Source organism: Onychomys torridus, chromosome 18 (assembly GCF_903995425.1).
Source record: "Onychomys torridus chromosome 18, mOncTor1.1, whole genome shotgun sequence".
Lineage (NCBI taxonomy): Eukaryota > Metazoa > Chordata > Mammalia > Rodentia > Cricetidae > Onychomys > Onychomys torridus.
In genome coordinates this window covers 63,498,353-63,513,234 of record NC_050460.1, presented here as the reverse complement: position 1 = coordinate 63,513,234, position 14,882 = coordinate 63,498,353, and the positions used below count along the sequence as shown (strand labels likewise).

Below are 14,882 nucleotides of genomic sequence, written 5' to 3'. Positions count from 1 at the left end.
AATGGTCCTGGGCTCCTGCATCACAAGACATAGCAAATCCTCTCCTTTGTGAGTTTTAATTCTCTTACTGCTGAGACCTGATCTGTCATACTTTGATCCTGTGCACAATTCAGATGTGCACACTTGCCACACAAGGGACTTTCTTTGCTGCGACAATGCTGAGGCCCATTCCATTCTGTTTTTTTAGGGTCACAGTGATTATCTCAGGTTCCTTCCTCAGAGGCTGGGCCAGTTCTGTGTTCTCACGCATAAGGTGACTTTCATAATCTGCACCTTCAAAATATATTGTCCAAGTACCTGGTGAACATGTATGAACCTGCAAAACCCTCTCTGGCACAGAGGGTCTAAAATTCTTGTAAACCATTTGGAATGTTTCTGACGACATCACAGGAATAGCCATCTTCTGGCAAAAGAAAAGGTAATTGTAGGTCAGGGTCCTTCTCCAACTGTACATCTCTGCCGTCCCTGTGGGCGAGCTCATCAGCTGTGTTTTCAGCAACAGCCACAACATTTTTTGAGATCCGGGGGAATAAAAGGCTCATCAGGTGCACAGTGGTAATTTTGTAATAAGGCTTGAAGTTGTAGAGAATTTAACTTAAAGCATGTGCTGTTTATATTTGGAATGTCATCAGGTACATACTTATCCATGGTAAGCAAAGTAGTAGCCTGTACAATCCTGCTTAAGTGACAATCAGCAGCCAGCTCTAGCCCCTGCTTCTCTGTCCAGGCTTTAATATGCCCTAGCTGCTGGCGGATAATTGCTCCCCAGTTTTCCCTAGTGGTGAAGAGTCCAACAAGAGTGGCCTCCCAGACTCTTTTCTAAGTCTGGCCTTATCTGTACCCTTGGTAACAAACTGCTAAGTTAGCGCTCTCTGAGGGGTTATGGGGACTTTGGTCAGAAGTTGGAAAAAAGCCAGGCCCTGAGACTACTGTGCAAAGCCAAGGCCCAGGAACAACGTCTCATACTTGTCTAATCTGGGTGGTCAGAGCCTTTCTGAGCCCAAAATACACGTCCACAGAACAATGGTGTCTGCTGGCTTGGAGTTGACAAGACAGACAGTGGTAAAGGACAGCTCAAGTCAAGAGAGAATGCATCTCCAGGTGACTAGGCTTCACATGCTGAGTGACAAAGACGTCCAGGGAGCTGCTGAACAGCAGAGAACCTAAGTCTGCAAACATTAGTCATTCACCAATACACAAAAACTAATGTCCCAGAACAATTCAGACACACTCAGGAGGGTTTCTGTCAAGTTCCTGGTGTACAGCTGTGAGTTACTTCACCAATAGGGCAGGTAGGCTTACCATGCATGCAGTGCTCCAGATGTGGGTGGATAGGCTTACCATGCATGCAGTGCTCCAGGTGTGGGCAGGTAGGTTTACCATGCATACAGTGCTCCAGATGTGGGCAGATTAGGCTTACCATGCATGCAGTGCTCCAGATGTCGGCAGGTGTGTTATAGCCAGATCCTATTAGAACTTCCAAAGATCGATACTGCCTTGTCTGGATATCTTCAGTGAAATGCTTGTGCTGAGAAATTCAATGAGCAGAGAGCTTTAATAGTCATACATTTTACAAAGGAACAGCTCAGGGTTGCTTAATAATGGAGACTAAGCTTTTAAAACACTTCCACTTAGCTGATTTCACAAGTACCATTTTCATGCTGTTAGCCCTAAAACAATTCTGCCTTACTGCTGCTCCAAATAACTTTTTAAAACTGATGAGCCTCTCCTTCAACTTGGTATGCCAGACTTTGTTGACTACCATGGGAGGCCTTACCCACTCTGAGGAGTGGATGGGGGTAGAGTGGGAGGGAGGGGAGGAGGCGGGAGAAGGGGAGGGAGGGAGAACTGGGGTTGGTATGTAAAATGAAAAAAATTTTAATAAATATATATAAAAAACCTGATGAGCCTTAAAGTATGTATGTATGTATGTATGTATGTATGTATGTATGTATGTATGTATGTATGTATTTGAGGCAGAGTTTCTCTGTGTAGCCCTGGCTGTCCTGGAGCTCAATATGTAGTCCAGGCTAATCTTGAACTCAGAGAAAATTAGAAGCAGTGTTGGTGGCACACACCTTTACTCCTAGCAGTTGGGAGGCAAAGGCAGGCAGATCTCTGAGTTCAAACTAGCCTGGTCTACATGGTGGGTTCCAGGACAGCCAGGGCTACAATGAGATCATGTTTCAAAAAGCAAAACAAAGAAACCCAAACCCAGCAAGCAAGCAAACAAAAAAATACACAGAAATATACAGAAGTACACACAAGAAAAGAGTCAGCAAGAGGGTTCAGCAAGTAAGGGAGCCTGCCAGCAAGCATGATGCTCTATCTCAGACCCAACTGGCAAAGTAATAGAACACTGTTCATCAAAAGCATTTGAAACAACATAAAAAAGCATGCAGCTTTTGACAAAGTACACACCTTTTAATAAATACTCTGAATAGTAATGGTCTCAGGAAAAGACACAGATGAGGTCATAAAGAGATAGCTCAACAGTGAAGAGCAATTATTGCTTACAGAGGACCTTTGCCAGGTACTCACTTGGACACCCTTGTTGCCCAGGTTCATTTCTCATCCCCAGCCACAGCTCCATTCTCAAAGTGAGAACTTGCTTTCAAAGTTGTAAACTTTTTTAAAGATTTATTATGTACACAGTGTTCTGTCTGCATGTGCCTGCAGGCCAGAAGAGGGCACCAGATCTCAGTACAGATGGTTGTGAGCCACCATGTGGGTGCTGGGAATTGAACTCGGGACCTCTAGAAGAGCAGCCGGTAAGTACTCTTAACTCGGAGCCCTCTCTCCAGCCCCTCAAAGTTGTATCTCTTAAATTCGTTTAACATATGAAAGTCAGCTGGCTGTGTGTGTCTCCCAGCTCTCGTAACACTATCTGGGTGTGTCAGGTCACACTTGTGGGACTGCTACTCTGTCATTTCTTTTTTCTTTTTTTTATTGCCAGAGCTGAGGACCGAACCCAGGGCCTTACGTTTGCTAGGCAAGCGCTCTACCACTGAGCTAAATCCCCAACCCCTCCCCTTCTGTCATTTTGATGGGCAGCAGTCAGCGAGCGGCCTTTCAGAAGCTGAAATCCGTCATCCCCAGCACTCCTGGCTTTAGAGGTTTCTTCTGGGAAATCTGCTGTCATTCTGTCATGCCTGCTTTATTTATCTCTACTATCAGTGCCCTGCTATTCCAAGTCGGGTGCTCTTGGTATACTTTCTCTGTGGACTTTACTGCAGTACAGTGTGGTAAGACCTCTCCTGGTGTCCTGGGTCCCAGGCTTCCTCTGTCTACACTGTCACGGGGATGTTTTCTGCTGCTACCACCGACAATGCTTTCTCTGCTTCTCCTGGGTCTACTCTGGCTGTCTCCATCAGCCTGCGGGGAGGCAGCATTCCCAAGAGCTTTACTACCTTCACTGTGCTCCTCACTGCCAGAGTTTTGTTTGCTTGTTGGTTGTTTTTTCTTTTTTCCCTTTGTTTTTCAAGGCAGGGTTTCTGTGTAGCCCTGGCTGCCCTTTCTAGAGACCAGGCTGGCCTTGAACTCAGAGATCCGCCTACTCTGCCCTCAAGCACTGGGATTAAAGGTGTGCACTGCCACCGCCCAGCTGCCAGTATTTACTTTGTTTCTTCTTTAGTATTCTTGTCTTCTTACTTTCCTATCGAATCCCTCTTTCCCACGTGGTATTACTTAGAAAGTAAATTGCTTGTGTGGCAATGGGTATGGAAGTCAGAGAGCACCTTAGGTGTTGGCTCCTTCCTTTCACCACGTTTTCTAGGCATTCAGCCTCATCTGCTGAACCACCCACACTGACTATTTCATTCAGGTGTCTGTGCTGTCTTAGAATTCACTAGGAGTTTGTGTGTTCCTTGTCTGAACAGACCAAGAACCACTCTTGAGGGTGTAGGATTTCATCTAATTCATGGTTACTGGAAGTCACTTCTGTGAGATCAGTCATGGAGGAGGGGAATGCTGTCTTGGTTTTTCAAGTTATTGGGTGTTTTGTTGGGGCTTTTTTTAGATTTACTTATTTTATGTGACTGAGAAGTGAGATCAAGCTGGGGAGATGGCTAAGATAGGCCTGAGTATGGACCCCAGGACATAGAAGACAAGCAGCAGGCCATACAGGGGGATCTCTTCAGCATGCCAAGCTTACTGAAGAATGACGAGGCCCAGGTTGAGTGAGTGTTTTGCCTGTATTACTTATGTACACTACGCGCACACACACACAGATGACTGTAAGCTGAAAGGTGTTTACTACAACCTGACCATGGGTCCTCTGCAAGGACAGTAAGTGCTCTTAACATCACTGTCTCATTAGCTTCACGGCTTCAGCCCCATCTCAGTGTCTGTGCTGGGACTTCTGCCTCTGGGGTCAGGTGGTTGGTTGGATCTGTTTATTCACAAATCACTTCAACGCTTTCAGAGGGAGTGTCTGCAAAGCTCAAGCAGTACTAGGCTACTGCAGGGCTGAGGTGTCGCTTTCTCCTACTAGACTAGTTTGATCCCCAATGCTCCCCTGAAGTTAGAGTAATGCCTGCAAAGCAATCACTGCCAAAGGTCAGGTGGGCAGGAAGCACAAAACCTATCCAGTCCATGTAAGATCGGTATGCAGGCAGGAAGTTGCCAATCGGTGACAACCTCACCAAGCAGATGCCATGATTTAAAGTCAAACCTGCATTGTCTCTAAACCACAAGTATGTAACTGAGAGACAAAAGAAAAAAAGCAAGCAAGCAAACAAATCCCCAAACCAAAACCAAAACCAAAACACCATACAAAACAAAACCCAAGCTGTCTGAAGACCATGTAATACCCGTTACTGAACACCAAATGTTGGCAAACTGATGACTGAGAAGTGAGATCAAGCTGGGGCACGTGCAGAATGTCTGCTGCCGAATGGACAGGGTGAAGTTTATGTAAAAGGAGATGCACAGGGGCCTGGACACTGCACAGTCAGACGCCACCGCCACAAGAGCTCGGAGATACAGTGACTGGGGCACTCGACACTACACAGCCAGCTGACTTTCATACCAATTACTGATGTTAAATGAATTTAAAAGGTTCCAACTTTGAAAGCAATGCTCACTTTGAGAATGGAGCTGTGGCTGGGGAGGAGAATGAACCTGGGTACCAAGGGTGTCCAAGTGAGTAAGGGTGAGATCAAACAAGCCAGCCTGGCGGAAGCTGAGTAACAGGGGACTGAGGTGGGCTTGACATTATAGCCTCCTTCCCATACGTTGGTAAATATATTCAACTTCTCCAAGATAAAATTAAGAGAAATTGAAATCATCAGTGAAATGCAGTACATAATTGCAGATGTCAGACTGACCTTCACCCAGTCATTTTTTTTTTTTTTTAGAGACAGGGTTTCCCTGTGTAGCTTTGCACCTCTCCTGGAACTCACTTTGTAGCCCAGGCTGGCCTCGAACTCAGAGATCAGCCTGCCTCTGCCTCCCGAGTGCTGGGATTACAGGCGTGCGCCACCACCGCCCGTCACCCAGTCATTTCAAAATACAGTAATGAAATAAGTGTAACTTACCACCCAGCAGGCATTCCCAAGATCCGCGATTTTCACTTTGAGTTTTTCTGCATTTTTTGGCTCAAGGGGATTAATAAGAAAATTTCCAGCAGTGAATTTTCCTACAGACAACAGCCATTGTCAATAAAAGTTTAATGAACACAAGCTACCCTAAGGGAAATAAAGGTCTCCCAGTCAAGGCTTAGACACCCCCCCCCCCAGCTTTCTCAGACACAAGTTTCTAGAGCACAAAGGCCCTGTAGAGCGATGACTGGAATGCTCGTACCCATTGCAATCAGCCACACATGGACACAGGAAGTAAGGTGGACAACTGCTACCTGGAGATGTTGCTCAGGGGTAGTTTTTGCCCAGAGTACACAGTGTATCCCACTCCCACCACTGTGACAAACAGCAGAAAAACCCAAAGCAGACACCTGCTGTGAAAATGCAGCTTGTCTAGGAACCCAAGAGCACACCGTGTAGGGTTGGGCTGGGCGGGGCCTGTGTGGTACCTTTGTTGTCCAGCGGTCCATTATGCTCTTGCTCCTGCTCATCCCCAGAAGGTATCTCTGCCCGAATGCTCTCTTGAAGTTGGCTGATGTCCTGTTCACTGAGTGATTGCTCTACAGAGGACTGGCACACCATGGTCTCTGACACCTCAGAGGTCACAGGTGTGCAAGAGTCTGTTTCTTGAGAAGCACTGCTGTCTCCATTTGGGGAGTTTAGGAAACTAGGTTCCTGCTTCAAAGTGTGGACATCACAGTCATTAGCATTATGGAGATCCTCTTTAAGCCTCAACGTTTCATTATTACTGTTTTCAGTGTAATTAACGATTCCAATGACTCCATTGCAATTAATTTCTGTTTCACCACCCTCTACACCACATTCCGTGAGTGTCTGATCCTGGCCAATGGGACTTGACTCTTCTAAAGAACAAACAGAAAGGATGCATGTGTATGTGCTAGTGCACAACAGGACAATTCTCATAAGATTAAAACATTGTCTAGAATGCTACTGAGTGGCACAAAAACAAGACTAACAGCCTGGCATCTCCTGATGAAAGGACAAAGATCTCATCCTTACCCACGGCTACAGTCTGTCTCCACCTCGGAGGAGAGAACAGCAAGTTACACTTTACTGTCGCCTGCCTAGCATTATGAGATCTGAATTCTTATAGGACACCCCCAGAGATGAGCTGCATACATGAAACCACACATTACATAACAGATACACCGATGCTCAAGTATGCCATGAAGTCATCATTGCAACGCTCTATTTATACCAAGTTTCTCTTGGGTCATTTTATTAGGTGGGTTCTCTGTCAAGGGTCTCTCAACAGGACTCTCTGATTCTTCTTGCTGGTCAGGTCTTTTTTGCCCAGGGCCCGACTCTTTCTCCATTTCCTCAATCTCCTGCATTCGCTTCTCTAGTAACTCTGCCTGGCGCTTCTGCTTCTTCTTCAATTTCTTCTTCTTATTCTTTGACATTTTGTCAGCCTGGGCGGAGATTACAAACAGATAAAGCCTTCAGGTGGCTAATCCATTACCCCTGGTCGGAGACAACTGTTAACTTTAATTATTTCCTAATGAAATTCCACTCTTTCCCTAGCATTCCATTAGTGTAAATCTGCAGAACTGTTACAAAACGGAACAAAACGACACTAACAAGTCTCTGTCTTCTGTGCAGTCTGGGGGCTGGATCACTCAGACGCCTCTATTCACAGAAGCCTCACCAGCACAGCTGGCTGCTGCTGTCGGAGGAGATTTACTGGAGGCAATCACGGAAAATGGCGCAGGAAATGGTCCTTTTCTTTGGTTTCCACTCTACATAAGCTCTGACCGTCCACATCACGCCCGTGCCCAGCACCCAGAAGTTAAATACGGAAGCACTGTATGCTTATACTTACTGGCTTAGGCTGCGGAGCAGTACTGACTGAAAAGAAAAGAGAAAAGGCAGGTTTAGAGTCCTGGCACAGGCAGGCACCAATGCAGACTGGAGGAGACGCTCCAGACGGAGACTGTCCCTCACACAGCCTGTGTTCTCAGTGACGCTGCAGGAAATGCCATTATTTTCTAAGGAAAACAAACAATACACGGAATGTGGCCAAAGTTTAAGTTGTTTCTTAAAGTAGCCGGGCTTTTTGTTTGTTTTGGTTTTGGTTTTTCGAGCCAGGGTTACTCTATTTAACAAATAGCTTTGGCTGTCCTGGAACTCACTCTGTAGACCAGGCTGGCCTCAAATTCAGAGATCTGACTGCCTCTGCCTCCCGAGTGCTGGGATTAAAGGTGTCCGCCAAGACTACCTGGCTTAAAGAAGTGTTTTAAAGACAGGGCCTCACTATGTAGACCTGGCTGACCTGGATTTCACCATGTACACAAGGCTGGTCTAAAACTCAGAAATTCACTTGCCTTTGTCTGTTGAAATTAAAAGCAACATTGTGTGTGTGTGTGTGTGTGTTTTGTTTTTTTTTTTTTTGAGACAGGGTTTTTCTGTGTAGCTTTGCGCCTTTCCTGGAACTCACTCTGTAGACCAGGCTGGCCTCGAACTCACAGAGATCCACCTGCCTCTGCCTCCCGAGTGCTGGGATTACAGGCATGCACCACCACTGCCGCCGGGCAAAGGCAACATTTTGAAAGACTATAAAATGCTCTCTCCACAGCACGCATCTACTCAGAGCCAAGTTCCTATTTAATCCCATGCCTGATGCTGTGCAGAGCAGCACCTGGAGCCCAGCACAAGCCCCAGGAGTCCCCCACTCTTCACGCTTCGCGTTTGCACTTGTCACTTTCACTTCAAAAGAGAAACTGTGTTAGCACATGGGGCACTCTGTGCCACAATGCATGTGTGTGGGGGTCAAAGGACAATGCTATGGCATCAGTTCTCAAGTTCACCTTTATATGGGTCCAGGAAACAAACTCCAGTCACCAGGCTTGCATGGCAAATGCCTTTACCTGCTGGGTCATCTTGCTGGCTCAGCTGTCAGTTTTAAAGGCTAATCTAGGCAGCATCAAGAACGAAGTAAGCCCCCTGGGTGGAGCATGTTACAGCTAACAGTCCAGCCTAGGTATGATGCTTCCTCTTCCTTTCAGAAGTATTTATAATCACGGTCCAAAGGCACAGTATAAAATTCATCTTGTTTTCATCTTAAAGAACTGAGCCCTGATCATCACCTCCATCCTCTGCTCTTTCTTGACAACTGGTGTTTCAGTGTGAGTGTCAAGGAACATCTTCAAACATAGTTCAAATGGAAGGACACACCAGTGGAGTGGTCACCCACTGAGCACAGCACTGCCGGCACTCCCAACTGCTCCACTGGGAAACTGAAAACCCACAATTCCTGTTTAAGGGAAATGAAACCAAGTGACTGAGTCAAGGTCTCCTATGGGGACAAGCCCGCAGCTCTTCCCAGCACTGTGGTGACTGGGTACACATGAGCACCAGGAGGCAAGCACATAGGAACAGCCAGCCATGGAGGAACCAGAGTCACACACAATGCTATAATCTAGGCATGCAGGAGCCTGAAGAGGATGGATCAGGAGTTCAAATTCAGCCTGGGCTACTGTGTAACAAGACTCCTGCTAAAAAATCAAAACTTAGGGTCAGAAACATGGTTTGGCAGGTAAAGACACTTGCTGCTGAGCCTAGCAACCTGAACCTGATGCTCAGGACCCATATGGTGGAGAGAACTGACTCCTCTAAGTTGTCCTAATGATCATATGCATAAAAGCTGCCCTACAAAGTAAAGAAATTCAACGAAAATGTAAAGCCCATCAAATAAAACACTTTAATAGTGTAACTCAGCTATTTTACTATATAGCATGTTTTTAATCTAAAAACAACCCCTCACTTTCTCCCCATGGAGGAAATCCTGAGGTCTCTGGCAGTTCTGATCGAGCCACGCCCCCACGCACCTGCAGACCCAGAAGGAGGTGGGGCTCCAGATCGCTGCCATTCTGTTGCTTCTGCAGCCAGCCTCCGAATGTACTGGTCATTCACTGACAACAAGATGTTTTCAGGCTTGATGTCAGTGTGGATGATCCGGCACTTGGTGTGTAAATAATCCAGACCCTGCAGCACCTGAATGAAAATGAAACAAAACCCTCAACAACAACAACAACAAAACCAAGTTTTCACCATGTGGGGGTGGCGCACGCCTTTAATTCCAGCGCTCAGGAGGCAGAGGCAGGTGGATCTCTGAGTTCGAGGCCAGCTGGTCTACAGAGCTAGTCCAGGACAGGCTCCAAAGCTACAGAGAAACCCTGTCTCGGAAAAAAAAAAAAAGAAAAAAGAAAAAAAAAAAAGGTTTCCTGGAGGGGGAAGTGGGGGAGGGAGATGGGAAATGGCTCAGCAGCTCTTCCAGGGGATCCAGGTTTCGTTCCCAGCACCCACATGGCAGACCACAGCCACCTCTAACTCCAGTCTTGGAATGCAATGCCCTTTTCTGCCTCTGCCTACACCAGGCATACATGCGATACACAGACTGTAGGCAAAATACCCATACACCTTAAAAACAAACAGACAATGCCCAGTTTTTATGTCTGTTATTAGGGACCCAAACTTGCATGTTTGCACTCATGTGGCAGACACTTTCCAAGTGAGTCATTTCCCCAGCCTTAATCCTTGTTTCCAAAGTGAGAATTTTGTTAGGAACAGGAGACACCTGACATTTGTATAGAAAAAGATACCGTAAGCCAGGTATGGTGGGGTATGTATGCTTTAATCCCAGCACCCAGGAGACAGATGCAGGCCTCTGTGAGTTCTGGGGCAATAGGGTCTAACAGTGAAGACAATTCTCAGAGATATCCCACAGAAAAAGGAGAGGGGAAGGAAGGTATCCCGCACAGCAATGGCCAACATACATACTTGCTGAATAATTTTTTTGACACAAGGCAGCGGAAGACCCTGGTAGTTAGACTTGATGATCCACTTGAGCAGATGATGCCCCAAAACTTCAAACACCATGCAGATGTCTAGGAGTTCATTAAGGAAAAAAGAACAGGCACGACGACGTAGACCCCACTACAATGCAAACACCCAGAACTGATGTCAGTAACAATGTGGCAACAGGAAACTGAGGAAGGCTGGCCTGGGACTGAGAGGCACACACTAGTTAACAGACTCAGGGGTAAGAGCAAAGACGGACCTGTCTGAAGAAGTCAAAACACCAGGTACAGGGTCAGGGTCAGACTCAGGATTCTTCTGGAATGACCTGGGTAACACTCCCACCCTCACAAACTCAAAGTAAAGAGCACATTCTTTAGCAACAGAGACAACGTACAAATCTTAACTACAAAGTGAGGAATACAAACATGTTTTTCTATGTCTGTAGTAGTATGGAACACACCTAATGTTTTGTGAGAGAAGTGCCCCAGCACCGGGCTACCCCTCCCCCACCAGCATCCTTAAAAACAGGACTCTGGGCTGGAGAGATGGCTCAGAGGTTAAGAGCACTGGCTGCTCTTCCAGAGGTCCTGAGTTCAATTCCCAGCAACCACATGGTGGCTCACAACCATCTGTAATGAGATCTGGTGCCCTCTTCTGGCCTGCAGTCATACATGCTGTATACATAATAAAAAAATAAATCTTTAAACAAAAAGAAAAGAGAATTCGGTAACTCACTCAGAAGTCGGGCTTCCATAACTCATGGTGCCGGCGGAGTGACAGTGGGGGTTTCTTGGGCAGCCTTTGTGTCTGTGCAACCTCTATCACACCACGCACTGCAAGAGTCTCTATGACATGCACTCACATTAAGAACCCAAGGAGGGCAATGTCAGGCTTTCTGATGGAATTATGTAAGTAATTCATGAGGTGAGAGGCTATGCTCCAGCTTCTCTGTAGTCACAGTAGGTGACAGGGTGCTGGCCAATAGATGGTCATTTGTTGTCACTTATGGTTACTGGAATCATTTGCAAAATGACAGAGTGAAAGGGGGTGTGACCAAGCAAAAACGGGAAAGCAGCCACTAGTGGTGCACCAGACTGAGGCTGGACTCTGGGAGTCTAAGAACCAATTTCAGGCCAGTCAGGACTACATAAAGCTTGAATATTTCCTTTGATTTTATTAGAACTGAAACAGAGTCTCTAAATGTTAGAAATAGTTTTACAAAGTAACTTTTTTTTTTTTTTTTTGAGAGACCGAGTTGCCCTAGAACTCACTCTATATAGACCAGGCTGGCCTCTGTAGATCCACTTGCCCAATCATGCTTGGCCAAACTACGTTTTCTAATCAGGTTAAACTTAGAAGATTTGGAGCTGTATTTTTACCAATTGTTAGGGATTTTTTTTTGTTGTTTTGGTTTTTTTGGTGGTAAGCATTGGTAATAGCAGGGGGGAAATCCCCAAAAGGTGGGAAGTTTTCATTGTATCAAGGGAGTTTGAACTGTGCATTAAAAACACTGCTTTGGAGCAGGGTGATGGTAGTACAAGCACTTAACCCCAGCACTCAGGAGGCACTCTGTGAGTTCGAGGCCAGCCTGGTCTGCAAAGTGAGTTTTAGAAGAGCCAGAGCTGTTACAGAGAAACCCTGTCTGTACTCCCCCGCTCTCCTGGAAAAAAAAATCACTTTGGGCCTTCCAAATGGCTCACCTGCTCAGGGCTACAAGACACTTGCCACCTAGCCTGATGACAGGAGAGCATTTCCCAGTTCCCCTCTCACGACATTGACATGTCTGCACATGCAATAAAGAAAATCTAAGACCGGCAGTGGTGGCGCATGCCTTTAATTCCAGCACTCCCAAGGCAGAGGAAGGCGGATCTCCGTGAGTTTGAGGCCAGCCTGGTCTACAATGTGAATTATGGAAAGGCACAAAGCTACGCAGAGAAACCCTGTCTCAAAAAACCTAAAGAAAATCTAAAGTTGCCCAGCTGGACTCTTTGGGCAGAACAATAGCAGTAATACCTCCTGCTAATTAATTTTAGATAGACAGGTATAGGCCAGCGTGTATGCTGCTATGAGACTGCTTAACCTTAAGAAATAGGCCTGAGGAGGCTGGAAAGGTAGCTCAATAGTTAAGAGCACTGGATGTTTTTCCAGGACCCGGACTGATTCCTAGCTCCCCCAAGGTAGTTAATAACCTCTGTAGCTCTAGTCCTATGGGATCCAACACCTTCTGGTCTCTGTGGGCACCGCATGATGTAGGCATACAAGCAGGTAAAACACTCATATGCATTAAAAGGGGGGTGGGGTGGGACACCACAGGCTTGGAGGGCCCACAGATACAGAGAATTACTCTCCTTCACTAGTGGGTGCTGAGCAAGCAGTTGCAGATTTTCATCTCAGTACACTACTTCCACTGTGAGCACAGCTGACTGTGGATCACTGCCCATCAAAGGTAACTACCCATAAAGAAAATTTTAGAGTTTCTTCCAAATTTTAACTTAGACTTGTTGAGTTCCTTCTTATGATAGGATGTGATCACCCCATTTAAATTCTTTTCTAAGTATTTATCTTACTTTATGTGTGTGTTGTTTTCCCTAAAAGTATGCATGTGCTGTGGGACGATCCTTCTGTACACTGTGAATATGTATTGTTCTATGGGTTGGTAATAAAGCTGTTTGTTTGGCCTATGGCAAGTCAGGGTAATGCTAGGCGGGACAATCAAACCGAGGACTCACTCGGATGAGAAGGGCAGAGTTGAGAGAGATGAGCCTGCAGCCCAAGAAGTAAAATGCTAGAGGACCGTAAAGCCACGGCCACATGGCAATACATGGATGTATAGAAGTGGGTTAATTTAAAAGTAAGAGATGATTAGTAATAAGCCTGAGCCACCAGCCAAGCACCCACATGACATCTCCCAACTGTCTGTAACTCAAGTTCCAGGTTATCTGACGCCCTCTTCTGATCTCTGGAGGTATTGCACACATGTGGTGCACACACATACATGCAGGCAACACACGCACATGCATAGTTTAAAAAAATAAAAAAATTGAAAAGAAAGGAAAAAGAAGAACTCAGTTCTTAAAGGATACGTGTTCCATTAACACCCGATATCTTAAAGTCATCTAGCAGCTGAACAACCATTTCTCCATTTGGATCATTCGGGTCTGAATTGCGAACCTGTATTGGGAAGAGGCCATGTTAGCACAAGTGAAGCAATCCAGTGGTCAGGCAACAGGGAGAAGCAGGCTGGCAGAGCCTCACCCACACACTGCTGTTACCCCAGTTCACTACAAAAAGGACAAGAAAGGCTTCTCTGGTAAGATAAACTTGTGTTTCTGGTATAAACCCAATCAAAGATACTGTATTTGTTCTGGGCCAGAGGTTGTCAACATCTGGGTCGCAGCCCCCGTCAGACCTCTGTCTCCAAAACATTTGCATCATGAGCATATCAGTAGCGAAGCTATGGGTGAAGTGCAAGGGAAACAGTTTTCTGGTTGGGGGTCGGCACACCAGGAACTAACTGTACTAAAGGCCGCCTATTTAGACCATCTACCTATGGCGGCCTTGGAGGGCTTTGAACTGAGACTGGCATGTCTCTGCCTCCCAAGTGCTGGGTCTAAAGGCGTGCACCACACCAGGCAGGCTATGTTTTTTTAACATAAAGAAGGCATTACAAACTTATGTAACGGTAGTGCTCTGTGTCACATAAAACACACTCAATAAAAAGTCCTGCTTACCAAGACGATGGTGTGTGCACAACACTTCTAAGAGGAACCTAACCACTGAATTTATCAATCCCTACAACACTCAGGGAACAAATACCTTCAAGTTCCTCTGGGGCTCCAAGGAGGCCGAGTCTGCAGTGGCCCTGTCTATGAGATGGGTGCTGAGACCAGCACAGCGCCAGGCCCCATGGTGACCTCACACTTACCGATTTCAGCAGCCGGATCTCATCCAGTGCTGTTTCTGTGTAATGCTCGGCACTTTTAACCACTTTCATTGCCACAAACTTCTTTCCCCTAAAAACAGACAATTCAGACTAAATTATCCGACCATGACCCGCTAGCTAAGATTTAGATTTAGTGGTGACTGAGAAAACCAGGACTGCCATGCACCTAAGAGTGGCACACAATGGCCACCTGAGCCAGCAGAAGCCTTGCCAGCTAATCCCAGGCACTCAACATCTTCTCTGAGTAAATGCCCACCTTCTGATTATGGGGACAGCTAAAGCTCTACACCACACAGTTAAGGAAACGCTACAGTAAAATCATTTTTCATTGGTTGGTCTAATTACCTAGAAATGTGCCTCTATCCAGTGGGAAGACAATTATGAATCTCTATCATACAGCATTAAACATGTGTACAGCCTTGAACCGGGCAGTGCCCCTGCTTTACTGATTTAGTCAATCTCTTGCCTCTGGGGTGACAGGAAGGCAGAGGGCTTCTTCAGCGGGGCAGCACTGGCAAGCTGACCTTGCTGACCATGCT

General features: G+C 46.2%; 1 protein-coding gene across 1 annotated transcript in view; it reads right to left on the bottom strand.

Moving 5' to 3' along the window:
* The window catches only part of Srpk1 (SRSF protein kinase 1), a 39,251-nt gene that overhangs the window by 8,934 nt on the left and 15,435 nt on the right, over nucleotides 1-14,882 (bottom strand). Inside the window, exons 5-13 of the mRNA XM_036167273.1 lie at nucleotides 14,326-14,413; nucleotides 13,484-13,571; nucleotides 10,380-10,486; nucleotides 9,428-9,593; nucleotides 7,423-7,448; nucleotides 6,799-7,012; nucleotides 6,029-6,442; nucleotides 5,538-5,638; nucleotides 1,421-1,528 (exon numbers count right to left, since the gene is read on the bottom strand). Of these exons, the coding sequence (XP_036023166.1) occupies nucleotides 1,421-1,528; nucleotides 5,538-5,638; nucleotides 6,029-6,442; nucleotides 6,799-7,012; nucleotides 7,423-7,448; nucleotides 9,428-9,593; nucleotides 10,380-10,486; nucleotides 13,484-13,571; nucleotides 14,326-14,413 (1,312 nt within the window). The remainder of the gene's footprint in view (nucleotides 1-1,420; nucleotides 1,529-5,537; nucleotides 5,639-6,028; nucleotides 6,443-6,798; nucleotides 7,013-7,422; nucleotides 7,449-9,427; nucleotides 9,594-10,379; nucleotides 10,487-13,483; nucleotides 13,572-14,325; nucleotides 14,414-14,882) is intronic.